The 21,222-nt window shown below is 35.8% G+C and overlaps 1 protein-coding gene across 14 annotated transcripts in view; it reads right to left on the reverse strand.

The window, feature by feature from the left end:
* The window catches only part of TANC2 (tetratricopeptide repeat, ankyrin repeat and coiled-coil containing 2), a 342,062-nt gene that overhangs the window by 248,857 nt on the left and 71,983 nt on the right, over window positions 1-21,222 (reverse strand). For all 14 annotated transcript variants that reach the window (XM_057716527.1, XM_057716534.1, XM_057716530.1 and 11 more), the window contains one exon: window positions 2,066-2,137. Coding sequence is in view for 9 of the 14 variants with exons in the window: in XM_057716532.1 (XP_057572515.1) it covers window positions 2,066-2,137 (72 nt within the window). In the remaining 5 variants the exon portion in view is untranslated. The remainder of the gene's footprint in view (window positions 1-2,065; window positions 2,138-21,222) is intronic.

The raw sequence follows: 21,222 nt of genomic DNA on the forward strand, positions 1-21,222 counted from the left end.
ACTCACATGACTGACCTTCCTTCTTAATCACAGTGCCTAATCAGTAAATTCCTGCTCTAATCTTTAGATCAGAACATCTCCACCATGATAACTTATCAAAGGGGCAGTAAGGGGTGTGCTCCTCTGCTGGTTTCCCTGGTAACCAATGAACCAACCCGATGTCAATTCCCCATATAACTGGTAAACACCTCTACCCACCCCTTTTCCTGGGAGTGAAGACTGCTGCCACGTCCTGTCTGCTGTCTGCTGCACACAGGACTTTGCTTGAAACATGTAAGATTCTACTATCCATTAAACCACTGATGTCTCTGTTGCTGACTCTGGGCTCTTCTGTCTTGAGGCTGGGCAAGTACAGGGTGTGTAGGCCTGCGGGGTGCAGCCCAACAAGGATTTTATATAATAAGGTCATTTTCTATCCCCCCCTACCAAGGTTTATTGAGATATAATTGACATAAAATTTTATGTAAGTTTAAGGTGCACAATGTGTTGATCTGATATATATTAAAATTCCTTTTTTTCTCTTAATTTCTTTCTTTTATACCAAAATACATGTAAGCAGAAAAAGAGTGAAAATTAGACAAATTCCTGACATTTATAATACATGCATATTATTTCAGAATGATCAAAAGTACTAGTGTAAGTTAAAATTTCCAAATCAACCTGCATATATTATTTCTCTTTTTATTCTAAAACAAACTATTTCATTAAAAACAGTACAACTCTACAACTTTGGAAGACGAAAGTTGGAGAAAAAAGAGAACAGGATTAAGGAATAAATGAACCAGGAGCTTTCACAGGATTAAAACACCATACCTTTGTGTATCTAAGGTTTTATCTTAAATACTCTCAAAAAAAAGTAAACTCAGTAATGGCTGCCTGAAATTTTGCAATATATTCATCAGTTTGGATTCCTAATTTTCATTCTCTTAGAGATGACTTCATTCATCCAACAGTGTGTATTCAGTAACTACTAGTGTATATACCAGCTACTTATTCCTGGCACTGGAAATGCATCAGTGAGCAAAGAAAACCAAAAATCTCTGCAATCGTGGAATATTCATTCTAGTTTGGGACAGAGAAAACAAATATAAAGGTGCCAAGTACTACAAAGAAAAAGGAATGTGGAGGTGCTAGTCCTGCAAATTGAAATGTTCATTAGGGAAGGCCTGTCTGAAAATCCACTGGCAGAGACTATTTTAACCTAGTTGGTTTTTTTGTTGTTTGGCTTTTTTTGGGGGGTGGGGGGCGGGGGGGGGGGGTTGGAAGCCACACACTGTCGTGTTTATTTTTCATTTATTTATTTTTTTTGGCCGCACCACGCAGCATGTGGGATCTTAGTTCCCTGGCCAGGGATCAAACCCGTGCCCCCTGCAGTGGAAATGCGGAGTCTTAACTACTGGACCTCCAGGGAAGTCTTCACACAATGTCATTTTTACAATATCCTATTGGTTACACAAGTCAGTCTAATTCATAGAGGGAAGGGACTACACCAGGATGTGAACACCACACTGGACAATGAAAATCACAGGGAACATGGTGGAGGCTGGCTACCACAGCTACCTATCACCTTCACCTTGTTTTGAAGTTGTCACTTCAAAAAAAACCAGTCAAAAGCCTATGGTAATAAATGTTAAACAGAAAAGGAAAGTAAGAAGATCCTAATTTTAGACCGTAATTATAAACAAAACCCATTTCTTCTGAGAGAGCTAAGACAACAAATTGATGAACTTTTAAAACCCAGTGTGATGATACTTGCAACAAATGTTACTGCTAAACATTTACTTTTGGTTATATTCCAAAAATGATATCCAGACATACACCACAATGCTCCAAAATTACTTAAAACCTTAATATTGCTAAAAAAAAAACAGTTTTCATTTTCTTTTATCTTAAATAAATGTTTATCATATAGAACTAATTAGACTGTAACATCTAAACTCCTAAATGAGAAATGAGAATATCTAAAGTTGACCTAGTGAAAACCCCAGTCCTCAGATTAAGTACTGGAAAGGAATAGCTGATATCTATTCTTTTTAATTTAATAATAAATTTAGGCAAAATTTACCTTGCCCAGAGCGGCTTTGGCGAGAGTCTACACTTGACTGTCTTCGATCCAGTGGTTCCTCGTTCCCTCCATCTGCATAAAATTAGAGAGATGATAAGCGAATAGATCATGAAATTGATGTAATATAATCCCTGGTGACATCTATATCTTAAAACTACTGTATCATTTGTTTTCATTTCTTATAAACTCAATCATTAAAACATCTAAGGATTTTTCATACACAAGCTAAAAGTTCTTACTCTTATTTTTGTGGGGATGGTTTACACTCCCCTCTGAAAAGTCTAAAGTGAAGGTATTATTTCCCTACCCCCATGCATATACACTCTACTTTGCACATAATGAAGCAATGTTATTTACTCTGAAGTTCATTCACAGAATTTCAGTTTAAACACCTTGATTTAAAGCAATGTCTAAATGAATTTACAGCTGCTTATTTATCTAAAGTACATCAAATAATCCTTAGGGCTATATGTTTTACTATAATAAAAATTACTTTCACATGTTTTATTAAAGATAATAGGAAAATTACATAATACATGAAAGAGCAATAGAAATCAGAATCAGAAAAACTCAGAAATGAGGAGGCAGAAACCAAGAAAGAATTAGAAATCAAACAAAAATCATTTCAGTAATGAAGACTAAACTATAAGAAATACAAGAGCAAATAAACACAAAAGGTCTTAAAAGAAATAGAAGTTAAGATGGAAGAAAATCTGAAACAAATTTTTTAAAAAGAAGAAATAGATTAAAAAGTATCTTCAAGAAGGGGATAAATACTAGAGATAGGCAAAGAAGATCCAGCCTAAGGATAAAAACAGGAGTCCCTAAAGACGAAAACCAAAGTAAGAGAATAGAACAAATACTAAAAAACTGTAACTCAAGAAAGCTTTCCAGAGGAAAAAAAGTGGCTATGTATGTGTAATATATATTTGTACATGCATACACACATTTTCTACTAAAACTGCTGGACTTTAAAGAAAAAGGAAAAAAAATTCCTTTGGGTATTTAGGCAAATATATCACATGATTAATAAGGGAAAATAATAGAAGAAAACGGAGTAACATATTTAAAACACACAAAGAAAGAAAATTTGAACTAAAGGCTTTACAACCAATAAAACTTACCTTTAAGTACAAAGCGTAAAGAAAAACTATTACTAACATGCAAGAACTCAAGGAATATTGTTCCCATGGGCCTCTTCCTAGCTCTACCAGAAAACTAACTTAAGGCAACCAAAGTGACTACAGAGACATTAAATAAGGACTGGTTGTGAGCATTAAATATGTAATTGACTGTAGAATTAAGACTAAATGAGAGTTTTAAATGGAGATGCATTGTCTATAAGATCTAATAATGAAGATACAGTACAACCAAAACAAATGAAGAATAAACAAAAAGTAAATGATTTCAGTAATCAAAACTGGTAGCGGTAATGTTGTGAGACCATCGTATCTAAAAATAGGGATAAAGCAAATGAATAATTATGGGCTACTCTAATGGTAACATCTCCTTGAAAATCAGAATTCTCAGTGTGGAAGAAAGGAACTATAGATATAATAATACAGAAGCAGTTAAGTAAAAAGTCTATAGTATTGAACCTATATTGGAAACATCAGTACAATCTCATAAGTCACATGTATGTCCTAGCTCTGACCACTTAAAGCACCTAGCATCTTGACTGATCAAGTAGCAATGACTACCCCTAGGGCCCAGGCTGTGATCCTGAAATGCCATTCTCCATTAAAAGAAATCAGAACTTCTTAAAGAACTAGCTGGTTTAGCAAAGGAAACGTACTAGATGAACCTGGAACACACTGACATATGCAACAGTAAAAAAGCTATCAAAGACGACGTAAAATTGGGGAAAGTCAATAACACTCAGTGAGCAAGCTCAACAACATACAAGAACTCAGGGAATATTGTCCCATGGATCTCTCCCTAGCTCTACCAGAGAACTAAATAACTAAACGTGCAACTGACTGTAGATCATAATGAGGTGTAAAAAACAACAAAACAGGGGCTTCCTAGGTGGCGCAGTGGTTGAGAATCCGCCTGCCAATGCAGGGGACATGGGTTCGATCCCTGCTCCAGGAAGACCCCACATGCCGCGGAGCAACTAAGCCCGTGAGCCACAACTACTGAGCCTGAGCTTTAAAGCCCGTGAGCCACAACTACTGAGCCCACGTGCTGCAACTACGGAAACCCACACGCCTAGAGCCCATGCTCCACAACAAGGGAAGCCGCGGCAAAGAGGAGCCCGCGCACCACAACAAAGACTAGCCCCCACTCTCCGCAACTAAAAAGAAAGCCCACGCACAGCAAAAAAGACCCAACACAGCCAATTAAATAAATAAACAAATATATATATATATATATATATATAAACAAAAAAACAAAAAAATCCAAACCTACAGCACCACCACACTAACTGGTCACCTTCTGAAGAGGCCCAGTTCATTATCTTGAAAACTGGGGAAACGAAAGAATTAGCAACTCGTCCTACATTTCCTATATAAACTGGACTAGTAGCCAAAAAATATACGAGAGATCTCTCTATAAAATTATTCCAGGTAATAAATGGGAAATAAAAGATAAAATATCACCATTTCACAGCTTGCAATTAGTTAACATCTCTGCAGCCATCAAGCATCAATGGCTAATAACATTAAGAAAGAGGCAAAAAAAAAACACTGGACATTCTATGCCTCCTAATGATAGGAACACAACTGCAGTTTTGCCAAAGCAAACAAACCTGAGTCTGGTCAAACCTCTGAATCTAGTTGTCAGTTTTCAGGAAAAACAAAGAACAGAAGAAAATGTTGAATTGTTCCTGAGTGTATAATCAACAAAATACTGACTGTGGAAAATTCTACAGGTCAAACAATCTGGGTCTCTCAACAGATAAAGAAAAAAAATAAAGTATTATGAAGTCCTAAATTATTGTGAAATAAATTCATTTTATGAAAAGATAAAAACTATACTAGAAATCTGTGGCATCTTATATCAGGTATCAGGATGTATAAATATAGTCCTAGTCAATTTTCCTTCCTAGTGACCATCTAATTTTTTAACACAAATTTCTTTCTTCTCTTTTACTTGGGAATAAATTACAATAAGCAACACATATTCAGGCATGTCTTAAATTTTCATTTTTCCACGTGGATAAAATTACATATATGCCTCACATTCTCTGTTTTAACATCAAAACATGCCCTTGAAGTATATGAGAAGTAATATGAATAAAATACAGACATTTTCCCTCAGCAGGAATGTCTTTCTAAACAATAAAAGGAGAAAAAGAAATAAAAAACGAGGCTTCAAATAGTATTAAATTTGTATGATCTGAAGAATGTCAGGGTATCAATAAAACAACCTACAGGGAAACTACAGACAAGAAATAGTTTAAGACAGTTTTGAGTCAGCCAGCCAATGGCAAGACAAAAAGTCACCAATTTTGATGCCAACATAATCTAAAATGTTTTAACTGCCTGAATTTAAAAAATTAAATCAGAAATACGTTGCAGTAAATTTGAGCAATTCACTCCTCTCAGACTGAAAGCTTAACCATGTCCTACCCCACTGGAGGCTAGTCATAAGAGTTGAGATCGACTCTCAGGTAAAAGTAAAGAGTTAAAGATTTTTTAAAAATAATAAACTCACCATGACCCAAGACAGTGTAGAAAAAAAGTTCAAGCTCTTTAAAAGTGTTTGTGGTATGCTTATGGAATCAATGACTCCATTATCCAAAACAGCAAGACTGCAATGATGTACAGTACTTTAAATGTTTTGCTTTACTTAACACACAATTCCTTCAGTACAGATAAGACCTCCCACACATAATACATACATCTACATTTATGGACAAAACAGATGACCTTCAGTCATCAAGCAAGTCAAGTTATTTGCATAAGACTGATTACCTCACCCTGAAGTTGTAGAAGGGAGAACAGGGCTGTGTCTGTGAAGTTAGAACTTACTCATCAAGCTTCCATTAAAGACTATCTTCAAATATACTTATTGAATTTTAAAGAGGAAAGCCCACTGATGTAACAGGTACAAAATTTAATAAGAAAAGACCTGACTGTCCAACTTAAGTGCTAGCTTTTAAAATAAGAGCTTAGGTTTCCTGGATTTGTCCTCATCAGAGAAAGTATGTTTTTATATCTGCATACTAAAAGCCAGTAAATAATATAAAACAATACACCTTTAATGCTGAGAAACGTTAATAGACTTCTTTGTCCCATTATTTAAAAGGGAAAAATGTCATAGGAATATTTACTTCATAGGGTAAACAGCATTTAACTCAGGTTATAAATGCACTAAAATAGTCTTGAGTAAAAAAAATACCAACCACATACGGATATTCAGTATTCGGTGATTTCCTATGAAGGAATTTAAGTTAGAGAAAGTCTAATAAGAAAGTGCCCAACTAATTCCAAGACAAATGTTTTCTTTCCTGCAAGTAGAAGAATTTTAAATAATTATTCTTCTCAGTCCAGGATCAAAATGTTACAGCTGAAAAATAAACAACTTAAGTGACCTTGAATTTGGTAGCCTCAGCCCATCTTTAGTATTCTCAGTTAAAAATAATGTGCCAGAATAAATATCAGATTAGATTTTATGAATTAAGATTTTTAAAGCTGATTGTCTTCAATCCTCCTTTAGAAGCGTAAATGCATGACCTTAATAGAAGGGGTGGGAGGTAATGAAACTATATACATACAATCTATTAGACACAGAGATTAAAGTTTTACTATTCAGGTGTGAACTCTGGTCTCTTTTACTCTTCAGGTATGAATCTACAAGAACTGTACACACTTAATGCCAACAAGGGGAGACATAAAATGGAGGGCATATATGGAATGTACTGAAAATGCAAAAGTAAGGGCCAGGAACATAAGCTAGATTTATTTATTAGCCAAGGGCCACTTATGAAGAGGTACATACAGAAGATGTTCCTTGGCTACATAAGCACGATGATAACCAGAAAAGATGAAAAGCAGCTCATCTGTTTGGGTTATAAAACAGAAAAGAACTACAATTTGTCCAGTATCTATTCTCTGCTGGCTATGGGTCAGTAAGGTCTTTACAATGTTATCTCATTTAATACTAATAACAATTCTATGAAACAAGTATTATGCCCATTTTAAATGTAAAACAGATTCAGAGAAGTAAAGCAACTTTCCCAAAATCACAATGCTAGTAAGTAGCAATTCTAAAATTTAAAGTGTCTGATTTCAAAAATCTGTCTTCCAGACTTCCCTCATGACGCAGTGATGAAGAAGCTGCCTACCAACGCAGAGGACACAGATTCGATCCCTGGTCCTGGAAGATTCCACATGTCACGAAGCAACTAAGCCTGTGAGCCACAACTACTGAAGCTCGCATGCCCTAGAGCCCGTATGCCAAAACTACTGAGCCCATGGGCTGCAACTACTGAAGTCCATGTGCTCTATGGCCCATGTGCCACAACTACTGAGCCTATGTGCTGCAACTACTGAAGCCCACCTGCCTAGAGCCCGTGCTCCACAACAAGAAAAGCCACCACAATGAGAGGCTTGCACACTGCAAGGAAAAGCAGCCCCTGCCTACCACAACTAGAGAAAGCCTGCACTCAGCAATGAAGACCCAACACAGCCAAAAAAAAAAAATCTGTCTTCATTTCCAGACCTTCTACTGCCTTTTACTATAACTAAGAAATCATTAAGGTGGTGGTGGTAGTGGTTCGGAACTGAAGTGGAAAGGGAACAGAAGTAAAGACCAATTAAGAGGCTACTGCAAAAAAGATGAACACTTGGACTGAGTAGCAGAGGTGGTGAGAGGAGATCAGATTCTGGATATATTCTGAAGGTACAGTGGAGAGAATCTGCTGTGAGAAAAGAAAGATAAAGAAAGAAATCAGGGGTAATTCTGATATTTGGGGCCCAAACAACAGATCTGCAATTTACTGAGAAAGGAAAGACTATGAGAGAATAGGTTTGGGAATGAGAAGAGTACTTGGAGCTCAGCTTTGGACCTACTAAGTTTGAGATGCCTATTAGACAAATAAGCAGAGGTGGACATACAAATGCCATCATCACATAAATAACGTTTAAAGTGTATGACAAGCAACTAAGCCCGTGTGCCATTAACTACTGAGCCTGCGCTCTAGAGCCCATGCTCCACAACAAGTGAAGCCATCACAACGAGGAGCCTGTGTACCACAATGAAGAGTAGCCCCCACTCGCCGCAACTAGAGAAAGCATGTGTGCGGCAACGAAGTCCCAATGCAGCCAATGTATAAATTAATTCATTAAAAAAAATAAAAATAAAGTGTATGACATCCCCAAGGAAGGGAGTGTAGATAGGAGAGAGACACAGAGAGAGAAAAGAGGTCAGAGGTCTAAGCCATGGGGCTGAATTCAACATGCAGAGGCTGTGGATATGAGGAGAGCTCAGCAGACAATAAGAAGTAGTGGCCAGAGAAGAGGAACAAAACTAGAAGAGTACAGAAGTCAAGTAAAGAGTTTCATGGAAGGGAAAAGATCTATCACTTGACAGGTCAGGTAATATGAAGAGGGAGAACTGAGCACTGAATTCATGGTTAATTTAGATGATTTACTATGGTGTCTGGGGAGTGGTAGGGGTAAAATCTGATGGGATTAAGTTCAAGAGAAATTAGGAAAAGCTTCTGGAAAAGGTCCTGTCTCTCCCTAGACATGGAAGATAAGCCATAGAGACCCTGGATATCTGATGGCCATCTTGTAAACACAGCAGGATAAACTATGGAATAAAGTTACCACTATGAAAATAACAGCAGAGAGATTGAAGACACTGAGATACTTGTTGACACTCAATTACTGACTACCCTATCTCTGGACTACAGTTATATAATCCAATAAACCCCCTTCATCATATAAACCAGAGCTCGGTAAAGTGGTCCACAAGCCAAATCTACCCTGTCACCTTTTTTTGGACAGCCGGTGAGCTAAGAATGGCTTTTACATTTTTAAATAACTGAAAAAAAGTTAAAAAAATAATATTTGGTGACAAAATTTATATAAAACTGAAATTTTAATGTCCATAAAGTTTTATTAGAACACAGTCATGATCACTCATTTACATACTTCTGTGAAAATGATACAGTCATACCCTACGGAGTTGTGGTGAGAAACAAATGTAGTAATATAAAAACACAGCACACCATCTGGCACTAAGTAAACACTTATTAAATGATAATGGTACTCTTTATTTATCATCACCATGATCAATGACAGCCTTTCACCAAAAGATAGCTTAAATGTCATTTCCTATCTTCCCTGAAAAGACCTTCTGGAGACCTATCAGAAAGAGTGAAATGTTCCCTCTTCTGTGCTTCCATAGCACATTATACATATCTGTTTTATAGCATCATCACACTGTATAATAATTATTTATATGACTATCTCTAGACTGTAAAATGTTCAAAGTGTGTCTCTGAAAGCCTTTTTCATATTGGTATTTTCAGTGCCAACTTGGGAGTCAACAAGTATTCCTTGAAAAAACAAAAAACAAACAAAAAAAACAGCTGAATTAATTTTGTCAAGGGCCAGCTCTAAAATTAATGTATTCATCAAATTAAGTTCAAGGAGAAAAACAAAAAGTGGTATTGGTATGGTTTGAGATACAGTTTTAGGAGTTCAGTGTTTTTCTCTTCTTGTCCAAACTATTGCTATAAAAAGAAAAGATGAGTGGCATCATTCAAAAGCACTATGACCTTATCCTCCACATCGATCTCCATAATCTTTATTTATCAATAAAAATTCTCATGGGGAAGCCCAGACTCACCTAAAAGTTTATTTAGTTCTTAAGAAAACATATACAGAGTTTCTCTAAAGAGAAAGGAAGCATTCTACACCAAATAAAAGATACTGATTAACATGCCATCGGTACTACAGCTAACACTTTTCAAAAGTAAACTATAAAACATCTCCAAAGTTTGCCAGAATATAAAACTGCCAGTTCACAGGTTTTCATAGACCTAGGTTGTATACTCTAAATTAAAAAAAACAAAAACACTTCTCTATGATGAATTATTAATTTATATTTGCCTAAGGCATCCAAAATGTCCTAGAAAGTCTGATCTGTAGCTCAAGAAAAGTTCTGCTAAACACGGAATGTTCTGATTCTCATGATGATGACTAATAACAGGGAGATAAAGTAGATCTGCTAACTGTAAATGGAGCAATCACCAGTAATAATGTCAGTATTTTAAAAGTTGATGACTGTGCTTTCAAGGTGCACAATGAACATACAAAATATCAAGCCTAACACTGAGTTAAATTAATAAAGTCTGTTAAAAATAAGGTGTCTACAATTATATATATATATTTGCTTTTTAAAAATAAACTTTTTATTTTAGAATAGTTTTACATCTACAGAAAAGTTGCTAAGATAGTACAGGGAGATATTATAAACCCTAAATCTGGTTTCCCATCTTAGATTATTAGTCATTTGTCCAAACTAATCAATATTGACATTATTATTAACTAAAGTCCATATTTAGTTTCTTTAGTTTTTATCTAATGTTTCTTCCATTCCATGATACCAAATTATATTTAGTCATCATGTCTTCTTAGCCTCCTTGGATTATAACAGTTTCTTAGACTTTCCTTGTTTTGGGTGACCTTGACAGTTTGGAGGAGTACTGGTCAGGAATTTGGTAGAACTGTCGCTCAGTTGGGTTTGTTTAATGTTTTTCTCATGATTAGACTGGGATTAGACTGAGATTATAGGTTTTGGGGAGGAAGATACAGAGGCAAATTGCCATCCTCACCATATCAAGAGAACATACTATTAATAGCACGAAACTAGTAAAATAAATATCCTACATAACTGAAAAGTAAAAAGTGAAGCTCAAGCTTCTTAGACTGTGCCAACGTTAAGGAAAACAGTCATTACCTACTTGGTCTTTACTATATGTCAGGCACTACGATAAATATTTTACGAATTTATGTCGTTCAATTCTCAATAAAACCTTATGAGATAAATATCAGTTTTCTTTTTACTAGATCAGGAAACAGGAGTTGCGACTTTAAGCAAAAAATGGTCACAACTGCAGAGTGAGTGCAGAACCCAGGATCTGAAATGGCCTGATTCTAAGACCTGTTCTCTCTCTCTCTCCTTTTTTTTTTAAATTTATTTTTATTGGAGTATGGTTGCTTTCTAAGGCCCATTCTCTTCTCCGCCACTCTAGGTCATCTCCTTGCAAAAGGGAATATAGTTTATTCACATCTATATACAAACATACCATGACATCTTAAGGAGCTCTAACAATACGGTTGTGGGAGATGAAAAAAAGATGAAAAAAATTCCAAGGTGAATTTGAAATAATCTTTGATTTCAAACTTCTTCCCCTCAAATTGGGTACTCAGTATGGCTCACTTAAATTCTTGAGCTTGATCTGTTTTCTCCACACAGAGTCTCCTAGTAAGCACAGATATCGCTACACACAAGTACTTTTAAATTTATAGAATAATAGAGTCAGAAGGAATTTGGGGTTTCTTTGTTTTTGTCAATTTATTTTTTTAAACATTCTGTGAAACTGAAGCTTTCAAAAAAAGTCCAGCATAGCAATTTTAATAGTTAAAAATATAACTGAATGTCAACAATAACTCTATACACACACACACTTATTTTATTTATATTTAGTGTTCTTATCTGTTGAAACCAGATGCTGAGGAGGATACATATGGGTCTCAATCTTGGCTGCACATTAGAATGATTTAGGAATCCAGGGATTTTGAAAAATCCTCAATGTTCAAGCCACTCCCCCAAATCAATTAAATAAGAATCACTGAGAGTGAGACCCAGGCATGAATATTTCTTTAAAACTCCCTGGATGATTACAAATTGCAGCCAAAGTTGGGAAATGTTAGCAGAGATTTAAGTGATGCTGTGATACAGTGATGAACTGAATCCATCTGAAATTTTCCAGTGCTAACAAAAAGATGCTGTAGGTCAAAGACACTAACTGCAGAGAAGGATATGATCTCTCAATTGAGGACAGATAAGATATTCATAGGTTCACTCTCTGATCTCTCTTCTTCTGTTTACTTTTCATTACAATTTATTTTGGTGACTCCAGGGAGGTTGTAGACTAAACTGGGATAATACTGTGTAATGTGGAGAAGAGTTTAACCTCCAGTTAACTAGTCTGAATGGATATCTCTGTACTGGACTTGATAAATAATATTACAGAGATGATGCTTTCATCTAAATGTAAAGTCTCCTAAGATTCTAAAAACTAGAACAGCCTCTGCTTCTTCCTATTAACCTGGGTCTCAGAGAAGCCACAGCTTCTAAAGAATGAGAAGGGATATTCAGGAACAGTCCCAGATTTTATTTGCAAAGACAGACAGGAATAAAAGAGCACAGTACCCTTAGGGAAATTCAAAGAGTTTGGTAAGGCTAGAGAACAGAAAGTATGGGGAAGAGGCAGGATATAAAAGTAGAAAACTTGGCAGAGGCAAAAAATCACAAAAGGCATAATCATTATTCACGATGATCAATTTGACCTTTACCCTGTAAGTGAGGGGAAGAAAATGAAGGGCATTAAGCAGGGGAGGAGCATCATCTGACGGGTGCTCTGAGAAGATAAACCTGGCCTGCGTATGTAAGTTGGCACTATGGGGTCATAGGCTAAAGGCAAAGAGATTGCTGCAGTAAGTCCAGAGGAAAGGAAAGCCTGAGTAAATGCACTAATGTTAAGAATAAAGGGAGATCGGCCTGGTGCTTTGTGATAACCTAGAGAGGTGGGATGGGGAGGGTAGGAGGGAGGTTCAAGAGGGAGGTGACATGGGGATAAATGTGTACATACAGCTGATTCACTCTGTTGTACAGCAGAAACTAACACAACATTGTAAAGCAATTACATTCCAATAAAGATGTATTTTTTAAAAAAAGAATAAAGAGGAAAAGGTGGATTCATGGACTATTTGGGACTTAGAACTACAAAGACTTCATACCTACTTAAAAGAGTTATTTCTAACTGCTACCATCAATTTTTTTTTCCCTTATCTTCCTTGAATCCACTCCCATTAGGCATTTGCCCACACCACTCCAGAAAATTCACACTTAACCAACATCTTCTATAAAGTCCATTGATAAATCCAATGGTCAGTTCTCAGTTTTCTTATTTTTTGACTTATCAGCTAAAGTTGATGCAGCTAATCATTCTCTTTTCCCTGAAGCTTTCTCTTTACTTAACTTCCAAGACCACACTTGCCCACCCCTGTGCCTCCTTCTCCTCAGTCTCCCTGGCCTGTCCTCTTTCATCGCCCCCATCTCTAAATGCTGTACTGCCCCAGGGCTCATTTTTCTAATCTGAACTCTTTGCTGTGTGCGTTCCCTTGGTTATCGCAAACAGATCCATGGTTTTATGTTTCATCTATATGCTGATGATTTCCAAATTTATACCTCCAGTCTGGACCTCATCCATGAACTAACTCTATATTTATGGAGTTTCCTACCCTACAGCTCTACTTTGAATATCAAACAGACATCTCAAGATTTAACGTCTTAATATTCCTCCATAAACCTGCTCTTCCCACAATCTTCATCTTTGTAAAGAGCAACTCCACTCTTTTAGTTGCTCAAGCCAAAAACCTTGGAGTCATCCGTAACCCGGCTTTTTCTCTCACACTGCACATACAAACCAACAGTGAAACCTGTCAGCCATACATTCATACCATATCAAAACTACCTCTCACCCTTTGCTACCGGTCCAAGCCACCTTCATCTATAATCTGGTTTCTCTGCTTCTGCCCCAGCCTGGCTTTAATCTAGTCTCAATACAGCAATCAGAATGGTTCTGTGAAAATACAAATCAGACCATGACATTCCTCTCCTCAACCCTTCAAAGGTTTCCCATCTTAGTAACAGCAAAAGTCAAAGTCCTTAGGTCAAGGCATTATATGATCTGGCCCCCATCCCCTCTCTGGCTTGACCTCCTACTATTCTTGCCTCTCTGGCTTCTCTCTTGCTTCTGGAAGCATACTGGTTCCCCTCACTGTGCTTTAAACACTCCAAGATGTACCTATCAAGACCTCTGCCTGGAACACTTTCCTCTCAGATATCAGTATGGCTTGTTCCTTCATCTCCTTCAGGTAGACACCTAAATGTCCCCTTAGTGATGTCTTCCCTCACCACCCCTATCTAAAATTGTCCCCCCCACACACACCATATTTACACAGATATACTTGTTTCTCTCTTCCCTGCTTGATTTTTCTTAGTAGGTATCACTAACATATTCTACATTTTACTTATTTATCCTAATTTTGGCCACGTTCTCTACTAGAATTTAAGTTCCATGAGGGTAAATCGTTTTGTAGTCACTGTTCTATCCCCCATGCCTAGAACAGTATCTACACATAATAGGTGGTCAAAAAATAGCTCTTGAATTAATTAATTTGCATGAGTGAAATGAGTAAAAGGAAGAAATTCTGGATGCCTTAGAATTATTGATTTGGGAATTCCATTGCACTGATTATAATGTCACTAGCCAAGATAGAGGTTAGAAGATGGGAAACTGGGAAGGAGAAAAAATAAGCCACTCTAACCAAGGAGTCAATTCAAAATCTGATTTAATCTTTACCTCTATTTAAAGCCTCATCAGTTTCTAGATCTAGAACTAGGTGGAGGAAAACATGAAAAGCCAGAAATGAAATTATTTAATCCCTTGAAAACCAAATTAGTCACTCTCAAATAAGAGCTCTGTAATGGTTCTCAATTCTCAACCCAGATATTTATGTTTTACTTTAAAATCCATTATTCTACTAGGGAGCTCCTTACTCATTTATCTGTGTGAGAACTGGAAAGCTCCATCTACATAACAACTGCTTTTTTGAAATCTCTATTTGAATGTCTCAAATATACTTCAAACTCTAAATATCCAAACATGAAATTCTGACCTTCCCCTCACCCTTCAAACCTGACACTCTCTATCAGAGCTCCCCATCTCAATAACTCATCACATATATCGTTGATTTTCCTTCTTAAATATCTCTTGAATCCATCCTGCCATCTCCATATCCTATCTGCATCCATTCCTATATCCATTCTCTTCTAAATGTTTATCCACAAAGTATCTGAGTAATCACTTAGAAATGCAAATCTAGTAGTCATCCCATTTAATGTTTAAAATGTTTAAATGATCTCCCATCAGGATAGATAAAAAATTCTTAACATGATCTGTGAGATTCTACTTTTCCAGCTTCATTTCTAATTAGCTCTCCCTTTGTTTTCCTAATATTGGCTTTCTTTCATTTTCTGATCTCTTCTCTCAGGATGTCTAGAGCAGAAACCTGAGAAACAACTACTAAATACTCGGGGAGTCAGGATAAGATGACTTTCACCCAAAATTCCTGCCTTCATGTAAGAGAATAAGTCAGTTTCAAATGCACTAGTAACAGAGAATGTTAATTACGTCATACAGCTCACAATAAAACAAAACTTTACATTTAGTCCTCTTATTCCCTAGAAAGAAAGATAGCTGCTGATAGACTAAAGCTCAAATCTCCTCCTCCCAACTTCATCCACAAGGTACAGCATCTTTCTGTTTTGATTCATAAATATGTTTAAATGTATTGACATTGAAAACCCGAAGTAATAAAAAGCCCCCAAATCATATATTATTTAAACATGCTTCAAATTTTTCAAATAAATTTTTCTTTATTCTGCATACCTAAATAATACTTTGTTGTTACTGGTTTATATTTATATATAAATACTTTTTTCAAATACTCAGCATAATACTATGCACTTGTGAGCACCTAATCTTTACTATGTTATTTGATTGTGATAATGATGGCAATGAAAATAAAAACTGAAGACTGAAATGATTTAAGGAAAAAACTGCTATTAAAGCTAACAACACAACCTTGATATACACAATATACAAAATTCAAAAACAATATCCCTTTCCCTAAACGCATCATTAGTAAGGTTCTTACTAGAGTATTGCCATTTTGTATTTGTCTCCCAAGGAACTAGGAAACGTGGATACAATGAAGTGGCTGGATAACAGAGATCATTAGCATCAAGTAGAATACAGAAATATTTAATCAGAGAATAAGGAAGGAACTGAATAAAGAACCAGAAAACAGACTTGCATGTCAGTAAGGAACTTTGTATATGAGAAAATAGCATTATAAAACACCGGAGTAAGGAAAGGCTACTCAACAAAAGCAAGGTGGGAAAGTCGTCTTTTTCTATGTGAGAAAAAAATAATTAGATCCCCTTCTCACACCATAATCTCATCACCAAAAATTAATGGAAAAAAAAAAAAAAAGAAAAACTGAAATGTACTAAAAATCTGAAAGTGAAAAACACAACTTTAACCATTTTAAGAAAACACAGATGGCCAACAAACACATGAAAAGATGCTCAACATCACTAATCATTAGAGAAATGCAAGTCAAAGCCACAATGAGGTATCACCTCACACCGATCAGAATGGCCATCATCACAAAATCTGGAAACAACAAATGTTGGAGAGGGTGTGGAGAAAAGGGAACCCTCCTGCACTGTTGGTGGGATTGTAAGTTGGTACAGCCACTATGGAAAACAATTTGGAGGTTCCTTAAAAAACTACAAATAGAACTACCATATGATCTAGTAATCCCACTACTGGGCATATACCCAAAGAAAACCGTAATCCAAAAAGAAACATGTACCATAATGTTTACTGCAGCACTAATTACAATAGCCAGGACATGGAAGCAACCGAAATGCCCATCAACAAATGAATGGATAAAGAAGATGTGGCATATATATACAATGGAATATTACTCAGCTATAAAAAGGGATGAGATGGAGCTATATGTCATGAGGTAGATAGACCTAGAGTCTGTCATACAGAGTGAAGTAAGTCAGAAAGAGAAAGACAAGTATTGTATGCTAACTCACATATACGGAATCTAAAAATGGTACTGATGAACTCAGTGACAAGAATAAGGACGCAGATGCAGAGAATGGACTGGAGAACTCGAGGTTTGGGAGGGGGTGGGGGGTGAAGGGGAAGTTGAGACGAAGCGAGAGAGTAGCACAGACATATATATACTACCAACTGTAAAATAGATAGTCAGTGGGAAGTTGTTGTATAACAAAGGGAGTTCAACTCGAGGATGGAAGATGCCTTAGAGGACTGGGAGGGGGAGGATGGGGGGGACTTGAGGGAGGGTGGGGGGGGTCAAGGGAGGGAGGGAATACGGGGATATGTGTATAAAAACAGATGATTGAACTTGGTGTACCCCCCCAAAAAATAATAAATAAATAAATACATAAATAAATTTAAAAAAAAGAAAACACAGGAGTATATATTTGCGATCTTTTAAGGAAAGATTTCTGAAACAAAATGGGGGGAAAGAATGTTAAATATGAATAAATTAAAAATTTAAACTTCTATTCAACAGGAATTTAGAGTCTTATTCACATAACCAATAGCAAAGTTTTAAGACCAGCTAGAGACTTAGAGAAGATATCTGCCATAAACATCATAGACTAAGGATCAATCGAAGGGTCTACAAACTTCTCTAAAGGGAACAAATATTCAAGGCTTTGCAGATCACATGTTGTCTGTTGCTACTACTCAACTCTGCCACTGTAGTGCAAAAGCTCTTATCACTTAGTAAAATTTAAAACACGCACACAATACTAAGCTAAAAACTGCTTATAGATACATTTATATTGGGATTTTTCATCTCTGATAAAAGACTCATCTTTTTTCTTTTACCACATTCTAAATGTCCATATGAATCTGTGTGTTATCTATGTCTGTGTGCATCTGTATTAGGCTATGATTATAGCAATGAACTAGTGAAAAGCCATGCTATATTTTATGTTGAAAGTTATGGGAATTTACATTTATGAAAATTTATTCTTACAGCAAAACAGAGAATGGTCTAAAGGGCACTGAGACTAGAAACATAGTAATTTAAGTGAGAAAAGAGAAAAAGAGAAGACAAAGTTCAGAAATATTCAGAAGTTTTAGTCAACTGGACTTGATGACTGATTAGATGTTGGCAGTCATTCGGGGGCGTGTAGAAAGCTTCATGTATTTCCCAACTGTTTCCTGACTACGCTTGTTCTGACTTTTAAATAGCTTTCAGAACTGACAACCACATTAGCTGATGATGATAATGGGCCATCAGCTATAGCTAAGTGACAGAAAAAGCATTTTGGAAAACAAAATATCAGAGCAATTTTGAAAGAGATATGGCAGAAAGGTTTTTTCTCTGCTCTGCAGTTTGTGCCAGAGTATATACATACAGTATATGTTCCTGCAGACTAAGGATACTGTTGAATACTAACATATCTTAATCAAAGAGTTTGGGACCACACAAGTACAAATCCTGGCTCCAACATTTACTGTATGACTTTGGTCGAGTCATTTAACTTCTTTTTCTCTGTCTCTTCTAAATGCATAAAATAACAGAATTTATCCCATAAGGTTGTGAAAATTAAATGAATGTAATTGTGTGTGTTTATGCATGTGTGTCTTTGTGTGTTTGTCATTATTATTCACTCATAGGTTACCTGGCACCCACTAAGTGCTGGGACCATGTACTATGTGCTGGAGAAGTGGAAATGACAAGTTTGTATTTTTGCCCTCTTACAGTAAATAGCCATTTACACTGTGAGAGACAGACACGTGAGCTACTAGTGTGCTGTCTTCCCCCTAAGCAGTTAACAATTCTTGAAACTAATTCTCAATCTATCCAAGGCTATCAACAATTTTAATGTCATTTAAATCTTTCAACAATTGCTAAAAATCAATGGAAAAGGCTTCTGATTACACAAAAATCTTTACTAATACACAAATCTATGGACTTTGTCATTTTCTAAACTATATTTTTTTCATGCTTCTCTCTAAAATTTTACATTATTCTATTTCTTCCATCCTTCTAAAAGGTTCTAATCTAAAAATTCAGCAGTAAATAAATCTAATGCTAATCTGAAAGATTCACAAATAAATAAAACTCCCAGAAACTTATCTCTAAATTTCACCCCATTCTAAGAATGTTCTCATTTTTTATTTCTTTTATTTCTAACTACACTGTTACTGTGAAATCATAAATAATACCCTAAGAAACTACTTGAATCTTGGAATTATAAACACAAAGATAGTTACATGAATATTAGCAAGGGTTTTTTATTGTTTAGTTGAAAATGAATTATTCTCTATATATAGCATAAAATCTTTTTCTATTCTGTAAGAGTAACTGTACATTTTCTCTAATAAAATGACGTTTCTTTATTGTCAAAAGCATCTAGTACAATAGTCATTCCCTCATCAACTTACTCTGCAACATTCTTCTTCAACAAAAGATATCTTAATTGCATCCAGCTCTCTATCGCAAATTTACAGTACTAATCCTTGCCAGCCATTTTGTTTTCAGCTTTGTAACACCAGCAGCCTTCAGCCTGACTCTATTAGCATATCGGATAATTTACAAAATAAGCACAGAAATGAAACTAAAAGATATAGTTGATCTGTATCAAAATAGAATGATATATTAGATATGCTCTTTAAATATGCTTTTTAAATGATGCTTCTCTGCTTTTCAATATAACTGAAATTAATAATTATGTTCTTAATATAAATGCTCATTCCTGCTCACAGTAATTTTTCCTTTCCCCAGGTCCTATAAATGAGGTTGACCTATTACTGTTTAAATATAAGACTTTTCAGATTTTAATAGAATAAACTACCACAAGTGTATTTTAAGTATGTTTTGTAAAAGGATAAAAGGGTTGGATATTTGGTACTGTAATTTACAACTATATTCCAATAGGCCACCTAGCCAAGAATAGTAAACACTTAAAAGCTAACATATATTGTTCTCCATTTCAAGGGAGTTTCCAGTAGCCAGCATACAGCAAACAATTCTTCACCTGTTTTGACCCGCAAGAGCCTGCTGTTTGAATGTCAATAACAATGTACCCTCACCAAGCATCACTAAAGTCTTAGATGACAAACTAGCTAATGCAATTTTAATATGATGGGAAAGTGCAGGGCCAAAGAGTTTCTATTAGTGTCCTGTTGTTCTTCAGAACTCTTTTCCATCCCATCCTTCTCCCTCCCTCAATAAGTCCCCCTCATCCATATTTAATAAATGTTCTGAAATTATATTATTCATTAACCCACTCCATCACTTAACATAAAACTCCTTTTAGAGAGACTCTTTTAGCTCATTAAATAATACTATTTAGAAAGTTTGTTAACTTAATGGAATATAACATTTCCTTGAAGTAACAATAAATGACAACAACAGTCTGAAGGGGGAAAAAGCCCTGCAAGGAAATAAAATGCTCAAGGATAAGGATTTCCGAAGTGTTTTAACAACTTCATTTTCTCTTCCAAACCCCTCAAAGGTTCCAAGGCATTTTTCTGTTTTTAACTGTGATACTAACTAACCATCTAGGCTGCTGTAGAAGCCTCTGGTTAGAATGGATTTCAAGGCTGCTGTGTCTTGTGAGGAACCAATCAGATTTCTTTGTTTCATCTGCAACATTCCATCAGGGTTATATAACATTTCAGATACATGAAACATTCTAAGAATATAGTGTATTTCAATCTAAAGTTAGTTATCTATTGCCACTAGATTTGGCACATAAAAATCCCATATTATTCCTCTGTGTCATTCAATAAAATCACTGGAATACAGTACATACAGATGAGAAGGCTATATTTTCTTTTTGGGGAGAAGATAGAGTGAATTTGCTTTGTCTAAAAGAAAGAGTTTTTGAAAATATAAGATATGATCACGCTGCAGACTAGGAAGATCAATGCTGATTCTTCTTATTTCTGTCTACAGTAAAGTGGGTGAGGTAATCCAACACTGTAGCAAACACCCACAGAGCTGTTAATTCTTATCACACACAACATGTCATTAGTATCGAATAAAACATTATAAATAGATTTTAAACTCAGGCTTAATCTTTTGCTAATTTTTTAAAGCACAGAAAAATTAAGTATTTAATATTTAAACAAATATTTCCTCAAACAAGAAAATCTGAACTCTAAATGTCACTGCCCAATTAAACACCCACAATACCAATCAAAAAACAGTATACCAGCAGCATTATTACCTATACGATCAAAATACTTGCAGTACACTTACACTGGAACCACACGA

Source organism: Hippopotamus amphibius, chromosome 17, assembly GCF_030028045.1.
Source record: "Hippopotamus amphibius kiboko isolate mHipAmp2 chromosome 17, mHipAmp2.hap2, whole genome shotgun sequence".
In the NCBI taxonomy this organism is placed as follows: Eukaryota; Metazoa; Chordata; class Mammalia; order Artiodactyla; family Hippopotamidae; genus Hippopotamus; species Hippopotamus amphibius.